Source organism: Kogia breviceps, chromosome 1 (assembly GCF_026419965.1).
Source record: "Kogia breviceps isolate mKogBre1 chromosome 1, mKogBre1 haplotype 1, whole genome shotgun sequence".
NCBI lineage: Eukaryota > Metazoa > Chordata > Mammalia > Artiodactyla > Physeteridae > Kogia > Kogia breviceps.
This window is the reverse complement of record NC_081310.1, coordinates 197,969,011-197,981,859: the sequence shown is the minus strand read 5'-3', so window position 1 is coordinate 197,981,859 and position 12,849 is coordinate 197,969,011. Positions and strand designations below refer to the sequence as shown.

At 58.3% G+C, this 12,849-nt stretch overlaps 2 protein-coding genes and 1 non-coding gene across 6 annotated transcripts in view; 2 read left to right on the top strand and 1 right to left on the bottom strand.

Annotated features, from left to right (window-relative positions):
- The first annotated feature begins 4,656 nt into the window (after positions 1 to 4,656).
- Positions 4,657 to 4,729, top strand: TRNAG-GCC (transfer RNA glycine (anticodon GCC)). Its single transcript has one exon. It is a non-coding gene; the product is annotated as a tRNA-Gly (tRNA).
- Positions 4,730 to 6,172: 1,443 nt separating this feature from the next.
- Positions 6,173 to 8,727, bottom strand: HES2 (hes family bHLH transcription factor 2). 2 transcript variants are annotated; one of them, XM_059039645.2, is made up of 4 exons: positions 8,561 to 8,727; positions 8,371 to 8,466; positions 7,984 to 8,083; positions 6,173 to 7,892 (listed from the first exon to the last, which is right to left on the bottom strand). In XM_059039645.2, the coding sequence occupies exons 1-4, from the start codon at positions 8,603 to 8,605 to the stop codon at positions 7,612 to 7,614; spliced, it is 522 nt and encodes a 173-aa protein (XP_058895628.1). In that variant the 5' UTR covers positions 8,606 to 8,727; the 3' UTR covers positions 6,173 to 7,611. The 2 variants fall into 2 exon arrangements, with proteins under 2 accessions (XP_058895628.1, XP_066874626.1); XM_067018525.1 differs by lacking the exon at positions 8,371 to 8,466 and having other exon boundaries at positions 7,517 to 7,892; positions 8,561 to 8,696.
- Positions 8,728 to 12,113: 3,386 nt separating this feature from the next.
- Positions 12,114 to 12,849, top strand: part of ESPN (espin) — a 30,035-nt gene continuing 29,299 nt past the window's right edge. For all 3 annotated transcript variants that reach the window (XM_059039333.1, XM_059039325.1, XM_059039314.1), the window contains exon 1: positions 12,114 to 12,407. In XM_059039333.1, coding sequence (XP_058895316.1) covers positions 12,114 to 12,407 — 294 coding nt within the window. The remainder of the gene's footprint in view (positions 12,408 to 12,849) is intronic.

Below are 12,849 nucleotides of genomic sequence, written 5' to 3'. Positions count from 1 at the left end.
TGTTGCACACCCTGTGCCCAGCAGTGGAGTCCAGGCCAAGTCGGTGTCACAAAATCCACCCAGAAAAGAGGGGAAAGGTGATCACATTATGTGCTGTAATTTTTTTAAAATTATTCATTTATTTGGGGGGGGCTGAGTTGGGTTTTCCTTGCTGCGCACGGGCTTTCTCCAGTTGCGGCGAGCGAGAACTACTCTTCGTTGCGGTGCACGGGCTTCTCATTAAGGTGGCTTCTCTTTGTTGTGGAGCGCGGGCTCTAGGCTTGCGGGCTTCAGTAGTTGTGACACGTGGGCTCAGTGGTTGTGGCGCACAGGCTTAGTTGCTCTGTGGCATGTGGGATCTTCCCAGAGCAGGGCTGGAACCCGTGTCCCCTACGTTTGCAGGGGGATTCTTAACCACTGAGCCACCAGGGAAGTCCCAATGTGCTGTAATTTCGGAGAGCCGTTACTCCGTGTGAGACTTGACTTTCTCCCAGTTTTTTACAATATACATAAATTGCTTCTGTAGTCAGATTTTTAAAAATCAAAACCCATGGAACTCAAGCTCGCCCATTTATACTGAACTAAATAGCTCATCCTGGTTACTCCTGCATTACCAGATCAGCAAGGTGGCCCATCACACGTCTCTAAGTCCCAGGAACAGAGGGAGCTGACCGAATCACGTCTAGCATTTCCAGATTATTACACTGAAAGTTCCGTTTTCTAGTGTGCAAAAGCATCTAGGGTCACCAAGCCTATTTAACCACCACCTCTTTGCAATATGGGTCCTGAAATGGATGGATTTCTTATGATGGGACCCAGGAGCAACAGCCAGCTTTGGAGCCTTAGGCAAGGTGAATTCCTTATCTGTTAAATGGGTGTAATAATACTCACCTTCCAGACCTTTAGGAAGATTAAATGAGATAACGAAAGGAAGGGGCCCAGCACACGAATAAGTTAGGGCCTCTCTTCCTCTCTGTTCACCTTCCCTGTTCATTCTTTCTCTCTAAACAACGCTTCCCAGACAGTGCGATGGAACGGGGATTTACTGAGGCCCTGCCCTACTTGTATAGGTGGGCACGTCACCGGGAGAGTTGGAGACATTCTGTTCTTTTCTTTTTCTAATATCTATCTATTTATTTATTTGGCTGCACCGGGTCTTAATTGTGGCACTCGGAATCTTTGTTGCAGCGTGTGGGAACTTTAGTTGCGGCATGCGGGATCTAGTTCCCTGCATTGGGAGCATGGAGTCTTAACCACTGGACCACCAGGGAAGTCCTCATTCTGTTCTTCAGAAAGCTCAAAATCTGATTGGGGAACAATCCAGGACACAAAAAGCCTGGCTCTGACCACCTGCTGGACTAAATTCCTAGACTGAGTGGTTCCGGATTAAATAGCCAGGTCCCGGGACTTCCCTGGTAGCGCAGTGCTTGAGAATCCGCCTGCCAATGCAGGGGACACGGGTTCATACCGTGGTCCGGGAAGATCCCACATGCCGGGGAGCAACTAAGCCCATGCACCACAACTACTGAGCCTGCACTCTAGAGCCCACGAGCCACAACTACTGAGCCTGCGTGCCACAACTACTGAAGCCCGTGCGCCTGGAGCCCATGCTCCACAACAAGAGAAGCCACTGCAATGAGAAGCCCACGCACCGCAATGAAGAGTAGCCCCCGCTCACCACAACTAGAGAAAGCCCGTGCGCAGCAATGAAGACGCAATGCAGCCATAAATAAATAAATAATAAATAAATAAATACTTAAAAAAAATAAATTACTAACACGTTGTTTTTAAAAAAGTGCAAACTTCCAAACTGCCCCCAACCGAGATAGTAAATCAAAACAACGTAAAGGGCTTCCCTGGCGGTGCAGTGGTTGAGAATCTGCCTGCCAATGCAGGGGACACAGGTTCGTGCCCCGGTCCGGGAAGATCCCACTCCGCGGCCGGGCCCGTGGGCCATGGCCACTGAGGCTGTGCATCTGGAGCCTGTGCTCCGCAGCGAGAGAGGCCCATGTACCACAAAAAAAAACAAAAAACAATGTAGATTCCTAGAGTGGCAAGAATTAATGCCACACTTAAAAGACCTAAAGGATGCATCGCAGCTTCATTTACTTGACCAGTCTGGTTCCTGGGAAACCAGATGGATCCCAGAGGACCCAGCTGAGTAGCTGCCCCAATTCCAGATAAGGTATCTTTTAGTTTACTGTTTGGTGGTAAAATACACGTAAAATTTAGCATCTCAACAATTTTTATGCATGCAGTTCAGTGGTATTAAGTACATTCACAGTGCAGTGCAACCATGACCACCATTCCATCTCCAGAACTCTTCTTATCCTGCAAAATGGACACTCTGTACCCAGCTGAATGCTAACTTCCCATTCCCACCCCCGCCCAGCCCAGCCCCAGCTGCCCCCATACTCAAGAGTGGCCTCTTTGCTTCAGCATGTATATATACATATATATATATATATTTTTTTTTTTTTTTTTGCCTCACCATGGGATCTTAGTTCCCCGACCAGAGATTGAACCCCATGCGCTCGGCAGTGAAAGCGGCGAGTCCTAACCACTGGACCGCCAGGGAGTTTCTGCTCAAGCAGATTAACCCCCATCAGGTGAAAGGTATGAGGCTATTGACTCAAACACAGGGAATCAGAACCCCTGGAGGTGGGACCCAGAAATCTGCATTTAACAAGCTTTCCAGGTGGTGCAAACACATTGCCATGAATGATGTCAATGTTTGTGTGAGTCTATACCTTGTAATATTTAGCCTGAAACGGGTGGAGGAAGCAAATGGAAGGCATTTGTCTTGTTATTGTCATTGCAGGAGACCCAGAGCCCATTCTGGGTAGAGGTGGATTTACCATGAGGCTGATGAGGCTTAAGCTTGGATCGCCCACAAGCAAGGGCAGGTAGTAGAATGTTCTAGGAGGGAGTTCCCTCACAGTCCAGTGGTTAGGACTCTGTGCTTTCACTGCCGAGGGTCCAGGATTAAAAAAAAAAAAAAAATCTGAGGAGCAAGGGGAGGCCAGGATTGTCACCAGGAAGCATATTTATGGAAGCATGTTGGTAAATTGCTTAAGGAGAAACCAGAAGGGATGGGACATCAACCTGCAGGCACCACTAGTTTGAAGTGACTTATTTTTTCCTTCTGAATCAATATTCACTTCCATCCTAAATCTATACTCATAATTTTACATGTTTTCTTACAGAGGGCCTCAAAATATAGTCCCCGTAAAACCTGAATCTGTCTCTGATTTCTGAGGTCCAGAATGGTTCTTTGTTCTTTAAGAACAAATCCTGTGTTCCCGAGGTTTTTAATTCACTGAGCACCAAGACAGGCGGCTCTCAGGCCCTCCCTCCAAACAGAACCAGAGGCAGGCATATGTTCAGCTGGAAATCTTCCTTAGCCCCCAGGCCAGGGAACCCCTTGCTCACAAAGCCCGGTTCTGTGACCAGCCACCAGCCCTTGCTCCCTACTGCCCCCCAATGGCCCTTTGGTGACAAGACACCACGTGTGCACTTAGGATGTGCCCTCTAGCGCCTTTCTCACGCTCCTGAAACCATTCAGAGTTTTATTATAGCTGCTTTAAGTGGCTGGGGCTTTGCCAGGGCCTCTCAAAACCCAGAGTGAAACCAGTTCCTCACTGAGAACCCTCAGTGGGTGGCTGCCTTCTCCCCAACATCGAGAGCCCGGGCAGCTCTCTGCAGCGTTGCCACCTGGCTGCACAGGGACCCGCACGCGCACACAGGCACCCAGCACCCCAGGGATGCGCCCACACGGGGAAGGGGCCAGGCAAAAAGTAAAACCAAGGGAAATAACACCATCGGGTGGGTTAGTTCTCTGGACCGGCTATAGCAAGCTGGTGTGTGTGTGTTTTAAATAACCAATTATTGCTTTAACAATCTCTTGTCACTTTATTTTTAATTTTTTGGCTGTGCTGCGCAGCATGTGGGATCTTCGTTCCCCAACCAGGGATCGAACTGGTGCCCCCTGAATTGGAACCGCAGAGTCTTAACCACTGGACCATCAGGGAAGTCCCACCCTGGTGTGTTTTTAAAAAGTAAATATGGGGGACTTCCCTGGTGGCTCAGTGGTTAAGAATCTGCCTGCCAATGTAGGGGACACGGGTTCGAGCACTGGTCTGGGAAGATCCCACGTGCCACGGAGCAGCTAAGCCCGTGTGCCACAACTACTGAGCCTGCGCTCTGGAGCTCACGAGCCACAGCTGCTGAGCCCGCGTGCCACAGCTACTGAAGCCAGCACACCTAGAGCCTGTGCTTCACAAGAGAGCCCACTGCAATGAGAAGCCCACACACCGCAACGAAGAGTAGCCCCCACTCGCTGCAACTAGAGGAAGCCCGTGCACAGCAACGAAGACCCAACGCAACCCAAAATTAATTAATTAAAAATATTTTTTAGGGCTTCCCTGGTGGCGCAGTGGTTGAGAATCCGCCTGCCAATGCAGGAGACACGGGTTCGTGCCCCGGTCCGGGAAGATCCCACGTGCCGCGGAGCGGCTGGGCCCGTGAGCCATGGCCGCTAGGCCTGCGCATCCGGAGCCTGTGCTCCGCAATGGGAGAGGCCACAACAGTGAGAGGCTTGCGTACCGCAAAAAAAAAAAAAAAAAAAAAAAAAAAAAAAAAAAAAAATTTTAATTAAAAAAATTAAATATGGAGTCTTCCCTGATGGTCCAGTGGTTAAGACTCTGCACTGCCAACGCAGGGGGCACGGGTTCGATCCCTGGTCGGGGAACTAAGATCCCACATGCCTTATGGCAAGGCCAAAAAAAAAATTTTTTTTTAAGTAAATATGGCTGCTTATTGATGTTTCGAGTAGGAGGTGGCTGCCTGCACACGATGGGGACGTGCCGCCGCTGTCTCCAGAGTGGTCACCCCAAAGCACAGTGGCGAGGATTCTTCAAAGCCACAGATTTTTCCAGACGTTCCCCGCAGGCTATGTTCACTCTGATCCTATTCCAGATAAACCAGTGGAAGACTCTTCCTCCGAGTCTAGGCTTCACAGGCGGAGCAGAGTAATTTGTAAACGTTTATTAGAGGAGTCCTCCTTGGCAACCTGCTCTTTATCCTCATGGAAACGAGATCTGCCCTCTCCAAATTAACTGGTGCGGGGGGACAGGTGGGGCCTGGCCCCAGCCTGAGTCTCCCCGACAGCTCAGTGCTCTGACTGTCCTTAGGTCGTTGGACGATTTCACCCACTGGTTTATGAGACATGGGAGCCTTGCATCTAACCAAGTATGATAACCAGACAGAGTTAGACTCAGTCATGGGACCAGAACAGAGAGGACATTGCAAGAGCTGTTCACTGGACACTCTGGGAGCCTTATAAGGATCATTAAATGCCCCTGAGGCGGCTTCCCTCCCACGCAGAAGCAGCCCGCTCTGCCCTCGGCTCACCTTTGGCCAGGAGACGGGGCTCTGGGAATACCTGGGGAGCTGCCAGGGGGAGGCGCCTGCAGGGGCCCTGTAGGGGAGGGATGTGGGAGTCCCTACTTCACAAGCCCAACTCAGGGGACCAGCTAAGACCTAGGCAGCTCTCGCACGTCCCTGCTGGGAAACTGGCTTCTCGCCTCAGGCCCAGAGCGTCACCCACCCCTGCATGTCTCAGCTCCTTGCCAAGGCCTGGCTCTCGGCCAGCTCAGGTCCCCAGAATGCCTGACCCTGTGTGTCACCGGCCTACCTACATGCCCCGTCCCTGACTGCTTGTACTGTGGCTTGATTGGGGTCAGATCAACACGAGTCACAGAGCTGGGGACCCAGATGGGGCTCAGAAGGAAGCAGTGGTCGGAAGGAGGAGAGGGGCCTCTGGTTGGGCAGTGTTTACCGACTTTCGACCCGTGTTGAAAGTTCTTATTTACAGGGACAAGGAGTCTGCCCAGTTTGTGCCCATGGATGGGAGTCCTTGACCCAAGGGGGAAACTTGAACTCTGGCGGTGAGCGTGGGCTTGTGGGTTACGTGCCCCCCTCCACTCGTTCCTGGCAGCTCAGGAAAGCAGGCTTGCGTTTCCAGGAACCGCCCTCCCTACTCTCCACGCCCTTCCCCACATCTGTCCCGGGGAGCTCATGCTCTGGTGCAGCAGCTTTTCAAAGTGATATTAGGGCTCAGGGGATAGGAGCTGAGGCAACAGCCAGTCTGTCGGGGTTCAGTAGAGGGTGGGCCCGTCACATCACCCGTTCGTTGGCTTACGATGTTTACTGAGGACCCACCACGTGCCGAGTTCCTTGGGGACAAAGCAGTAAACTTAGCCCCAGCGCTGCCCCGCAGGAGCTTACAGTCCAGCCGGCTGGGCCCAGACAGGCGGTAGGACAGCCCACCTTGCCGGGGGCTCACCCTGCTGACTTCACGTTGACTTCTTCAGTGATGCCCACCGCTTCCCCACATCCTGCCACCAGAATCAGTGCCACGGTCATCGTGGGTTTCTGTGGCATAGCTCAATTTAGTGACCCCCCCCCATCAGCTCTATCTTCTTGCCCCTAGCGCCCTGGTCCTAGTGCACAGGCTGTTGGACCGGGGACTGGGGGGAAGGACTCGCAACCTCCCACAAATGCTCAGCGAATCCCCGCGAGATGCTGGGAACACGACTGAGAGTGGGCCACAGATGCTCCGGCCTTCTCGTGGGCACCCACTGCTGGGATCCACAGCACCCACCACCACCACTGGACCTTTGAAGGCTCTCCGGCTTCCACGGGGAAGAAAGAAAAGTCTTAAGAACAAGTTGCTTCTAGTTATCTGTCCTGACAGTAGCAGAGAGCAGTTCCAAAGAGAAAATGAGAGAGGGGGACTCTGTTCCTCAACCTGCCGTGCCACCCCTTGAATGTCTGCTGCTCCAGGACATGGGACCTGCTCACCTCACACTGGCACCAGCTCTGTGCTGGACCCGGGCCCTTCGAGGTGGCAAGCTTCCTTGAGGCCACAGGGCACCCTCATTCTTGTCCCACCCCTTCTTCACACCCCAAGGCCACCTGGCCTGGTGTGCGGTACACAGCTGTTAACCTAACGCTTAGGGAAATAAATCCTTCCCAAGACTACCTAAGGAAGCCCCACCCCCAGGGACACAGAGCCCTGGCTGCATCCTGTCCCTATAATTGGAAGCTTTAGGCAGGGAGCCCAGGAGTGGAGGACATGGCTCCCCAGCCTTCAGAGCCCCTCCGGCCGTTGCTGCTGTGTGCCCAGAGGTTACCAAGCTGAGCTGGCGAGAAGGCAGGTTCGGGCAGGGCTGGGAGAGTGGCGACCAGTCAGAGCAGATTGCTGCCCCTGGCTCAGGTGAGCTCCTGGCCCAGCCCCTGGGCTGGTGCCAGCGCTGCGGCAGGTGTGCGGGCTGCCCAGGCAGCAGTGGCTGGCCCAGCTCTAGAACCCATCCACCAACTGGGGTGGGAGGCCTTTTCTTCTCCCTGCAGCCACCTGCCCCTCCACCTCTAGCCCAGACACCCCAAGCTGGGGCTGAGAGTAGGCCTCTCCTCTTATTTCCTGAGCCCCCGTGGAGGTCAGTCTGCCACACAGCTCACAAGCATCCGGGTCTGGCCGGGCGGTAGGTACCAGTCTGGTCCCTCGCGGTGGCGAGGAAAGCCGCCACCAAGAGCTTCCTCAGTCTGTCCGGCATTCCTGGCCCCACGCTGTCAGCAGGGTCCCGTGGACCGGCCAGGGGACGACCAGGGCCGCCAGAGGCCTGGGTCCCGAAGAGGCGCAGGTGGCGAGGGCGCGGGCGGCGGGGAGGCCGCGGGCGGGCCGCAGGAGTCCCCCGCGCGCCCACCGTCGGGGGTGGCGCTGGCAGCCCTCCGGCGCAAGTGCTCCAGCAGGCGAGCGCTCACGGCGGGCTCCAGGACGCGGCGGGCGGGTAGCACGCGGGCCAGGCGCGCCAGGCAGGCTCGGTAGCCCTCGCGGTAGCTGTCGGAGGGCGCTGCGGACGGAGAGCGGCGTGAGGCGCGGGGTGGAGTGGGGGGCGGGGGGCGCGGAATCGGGCCGGGCCGGGGCGGGGCAAGGTCACTCACTGGGCGGTGCCGTCGGGCAGGAGGACGCGGGCAGCTCCTGCAGGAAGCGCACGGTCATTTCCAGGATGTCCGCTTTCTCCAGCTTCGAGAAGTGGGAGCTCTGGGCCCGGCCACGAAGGAGAGGGACAGAGAAAGGGACAAACAAGACAGAGCTCCGGCAGGCTGCCGTGAGTACCACGCTCCCAGGAGCTGGTGCCGGGCCTGCCGTAGCCCGCGGTGGGTCGGCGGTCCTACCCCGGGCTCAGCCGTGGGCGCCGCGCGCTGTCCCCTCGTCGGCTTCTCCGGCAAGGGCATCTCGGCCCGCCCGGCCTCCTCGCCCCGCGCCCCGGGACCCCCTACCCCCAGCCCCAGTGCGCCCGGCCTGTACCCGAGCGCCCCGGCACTCACCTCCCTGCCCAGCAGCGACAGGACGAGGCCCTCGAGCTGGCTCAGGCTCTCGTTGATGCGCGCGCGGCGGCGCTTCTCCAGCAGTGGCTTCAGGCTCTGCAGTAGGGCGGGAAGGCCGCGGTTACGCGGGTCGCCGTCCAGGCCCCCGCCCCCGCCGCTCTGCCCCCAGCCGCCAGGCCCCGGCCCCTACCTTGCGCAGCTCCGCCGGGTCCCCTGCCCTCCGAGGCAGCCCCATGCTCGGCGGGAAAGCGGCGCCGCTGCGGGGCCCGCGCGTGGGACACTTGTGCCCGCCCAGACACCGAGCGCAGGCCGAGGCCCGCGGGGAGGCCTGGTGCGCGGCCCGAGCGGGCGCCAGTGGAGCGCGCGCCACGCCCGCAGCCGGGCTTTAAGGAGGCAGCGCGCCCGCTCCGCCCCGTCCCGCCCTGCGGAGCCAGGCCGCCCGTGGGTCCCACCTCCGCCTTTGTTCCTGCGCGGGGTTGGGGCGGAAGCGGGGACGGCAGAGGCCCCGGGTCCCCGCTCCAGGCCTTCGGGTCCCAGCTGCTGCGAGCCCCGGGCGCCCTCCTCCAAGAGCACCTGCAGGGGGGTGTGTGGGCGCCATCGAAGCCCTCGCTGCCCTGACCCTCGGGCAGGAGGCGAGCGGGTGGCCCCAGGCCCTTGTCCCTTCTTGTCCAACGCCGGGATCACCGCCTCCTCTGAGCCCCGCCCTGGGCTTGGGCAGGTTACCCAGCGGCGGCAGGACCCCCAAGTTCCGGGCCTCAGGGGGCTACCACTGGGGTTTCTACTATGGGGAGGGGCTCGGCCCCCCAGTTGTTCTGCGGGGATGGAAGGGGAGACTGAGGCCCGGAAAGAGACCTCAACTTGCTCCGGCTCTAACGGCTGGAAACTGGCCAGGCAGAACTAGGGCCCCGGTGGCTCCATAGAAGTCTCCGGCCCTCACCGAGTCAGGGACCACCTGGTCCCCCTGTCCTCGGTTTTGAACGGGGAGACTGAGGCCCAGAGAAAACGAGGCAACCCAGGAGCGCCCGGAGCTCATTTTCATCTCACTGGCTCCAGCTCCGGGCTCCGCCTACAGGACAGGCGGAGCTCACGTGACGGGCGGGGCGGGGCACTCCTGGGTGCCTGCTCTTTGCTGCCCGTCTCCTCCCTCCGGGCCCGCCTCCTCGCCGCGTGGCCGCTGCTGCCGCAAACTGGCTGCGCGTCCCCCGCCCATCTGCTCGGGGCTGCCCTCCGTCAACCGGCCGGCCGGGCAACGGCCAGCACGGCGGACTGCCGGGCCGAGCCGCGCGCGGATGGCGGGCTGGACCCACCTAACCGGGCCGGGAGGAGGAACCACAGGGCGGAGCCGACCGGCGCTGTCCTGGGTGCTGGACGGGGCCCCTCCCCTCCGCCGCGCAAACCCCGTCTCCGCGCCCCACCTTCGACACTCCGCCTAAGTCCCCCCGGCCGCGTGCTCCCCAAGCAGGGCTTGAGAAGACCAGCGCGCCCACCGGGAAGGAGCCCGGAGCCTCCGGGCGAGCGGGAGCTCGCGCCACCCGTACCGGACCGGCCACCACTTATGGAGCACACGCTGTCTGTCAAGCGCCTTTCGGCCCTCTTTTCCGTTACCCCCCTAACAGTCCTAGCTGTGAGAATAAGTCAACACATCTAGTGGAGCAGGGGCTGGGCACGCCTGAGCCACTGTCTCCTCAAATTGCATTGTTGAGCTCAGGGTACCTCTGGGCCGCACTCCTCCGAGGTTATTAATTGTTCTCTCCCTCCCCCACCTCTCTCTCTCTCTCTCTCTCTCTCTCTCTCTCTCTCTCTCTCTCTCTCTCTCTTTTGGCCACACAGCCTGGCTTGCGATCTTAGTTCCCCGACTAGGCACTAAGCCCGTGCCCTTGGCAGTGAAAGCGCGGAGTCCTAACCACTGGACCACCATAGAATTCCCTCATTAATTATTCTTTAGGGGCTCAAGAAAAGGACTTCATGGATCCTCAACTGATGTCCCACATGCCACCCCTGGCCACACACACTGGCTCACTCAGCTCTGTGCCGACAGGCCCCCCTGCACCAACATCTGCATCCTTGCTGAGATACCCTGAAACTAGCTCCTGGGGAGGAAAGTTCTTTCTAGAACATCGCCCTCCATGCCTGTGGACCACGGTTTGAAGCCTGGAGGATGGGAAAGCAGACTCCATTTTCAGTTACCCCAGATTTTAAGTCTCTCCTGTCTTCTCCCATTGTTGTTCCCTTCAACCAAAGGATTCTGGGGGTTTTGCTGGTTACCTGGAGGAAGGAGTCGTTTATAACCAGGGGAACTTAGGTAAGACAACCGAGTGGACAGGGTATGGGGTTGCAGGTTTTAGGGAAGCTGGAACCACTTAGGGAACAGTGGAGACACACTCCACCTGGTTGCCTGCTCTTGGGTGGGGGGAGAGGTCTGAACAGGTGTTTTCCACATAACAGGTGGGCAGATGGCCTGATCCCAGCAGAGGAACGAGAGGAAGCCTCCTGGTGGGGGAGGGAGCCCCTCAACTGACATCTGGAGGGTGGTAGACGTTGGGGGTGCTCTGGGCAGGGGGAACTTCAGGTGCAGAGGGAAGAAGGGCACAGCAGGGTCAGCCCCTGAGCTTTGCCCCTTTGTATTTGAGCCACTGTGGACAAGATTCATTAAAAAAACGAAACCAAACAAGCAATGTAAAAGAATGCAATTAGAACATTCTCTAACACCATACACAAAAATAAACTCAAAATGGATTAAAGACCTAAGTGTAAGACCGGATACTATAAAACTCTTAGAGGAAAACATCAGCAGAACACCCTCTGACATAAAGCACAGCAAGATTTTTTTGATCCACCTCCTAGAGCAATGACAATAAAAACAAAAAATAAACACATGGGATCTGATTAAACTTAAAAGCTTTTGCACAGCAAAGGAAACCATAAACAAAACCAAACAAACAAATTAAAAAAAACACAAACCTCCCCGTGCCTCAGTTTCCCCTGCTGTAAAATGGGTATAGTGTTGTACCGCTCTCATAGCACGTAGCCCCCATAACTTACTAAGTCCCCGTTTTCCTGTTCTGATCACACTTGTCACTCTCCGGAACTGTGGTCATCGTTTGCTGGCTCGTGTCCCCAGCGCCTAGGAACTGGCACTGGGTGGATGAATCAGTTCGTCTGGGGGCTCTGCCCGCCAGCGCCTGGACGACGGCTCTGATCACCGGGGTCTGCTTTTTTTTTTTTTTTTTTTTTTTCTTAATTTTTTGGCTGCACGGCGCGGCCTGTGGGATCTTAGTTCTCCGACTAGGGATCGAACCCGCGGCCCGTGCATTGGGAGCGCGGATTCTTGACCACTGGACCACCAAGGGAAGTCCCCGGGGTCTGCTTTTTGACCGGAGGTAAATTTGGAGAGAAGTCCCTGGGCGCACCTCCTCTGTCGCCGGAGTCCGGCCCTCGGCGCGGCTGCGGAGGACGGGCGGGCGGGGGACTCGGACCGCGGCGGGCGGGGCCGGGCGGAGGCGGTGCGGGGGGCGGGCCCGAGGCTTAGGCTGGGCGCCGCGGGGGCCCCCAGCCCCAGAGCTCGGCGGAGGCGGAGCGGAGCGGGCGAGGCATCGCGGGGCAGAGGCCGGGCCGGCAGCCGCTCCGCCTCCCCACTCGCAGGCCCCGACGGTCGCGCCGCGGGCTCTCCCGGTGCCGGAGGACAGACGCATGGCGCCCCGGGAGCCGCGCTGAGCCCGGGTCGCGGCGCCGCGGGCGGCACCATGGCCCTGGAGCAGACGCTTCAGGCGGCGCGCCAGGGCGACCTGGACGTGCTGAGGTCCCTGCACGCCGCCCGCCTGCTGGGGCCCTCGCTGCGCGACCCGCTGGACGCGCTGCCGGTGCACCACGCGGCCCGCGCCGGCAAGCTGCACTGTCTGCGCTTCCTGGTGGAGGAGGCAGGTCTGCCCGCCGCGGCCAGCGCGCGCAACGGCGCCACGCCGGCCCACGACGCCGCCGCCACCGGCCACCTCTGCTGCCTGAAGTGGCTGCTCTCTCAGGGCGGCTGTGGAGTGCAGGTGAGTCCGCGCCGCGCACGGGGCACCCGGGAGGGCTTCCTCCCCAGGAGAGAGTTCTGGTCTGGAGCCCTCGGGTCTTAAGGGGCGGGTGGGCTTGGGAGCTCCCTCCAGAGGTCTTGGGGCCGGGTGGGCTCCCCGGGTTGAGAGTACCCGGGCAGATGCCCTGGCAAGCCCTGGCCACCGCCTAGAAGAGCATCTGGGTGATAGGAAACCAGAATGGAACGGGGCTCAACTGGGATAGTACTTAAGCTGGTGGGTGGGGGAAACGCAATGATCCAGGGCGTCCCGAGAAGTGGGCAGGGGAGGGGGACAAAGGGCCTGGAGTCAGAAGCCCATATCCTCCAGGACCAGGTCTGGGAAGTGGCAGGGGGCCGGGGTGGGGGTGGGGGGCGGTTTGCACAAAATCCTACAGCCCACCCCAGGCTGAGGAGTATGTGTCCCT

Bases quoted from the DNA above. Each gene is read 5' to 3' on its own strand.
- HES2 (XM_059039645.2), bottom strand. From the start codon at position 8,605: ATGGGGCTGCCTCGGAGGGCAGGGGACCCGGCGGAGCTGCGCAAG. The intron at 8,467-8,560 runs GTAGGGGCCGGG...GCCCTACTGCAG, and splicing joins ACCCGGCGGAGCTGCGCAAG to AGCCTGAAGCCACTGCTGGA. The intron at 8,084-8,370 runs GTGAGTGCCGGG...GGCCGGGCCCAG, and splicing joins TGTCGCTGCTGGGCAGGGAG to AGCTCCCACTTCTCGAAGCT.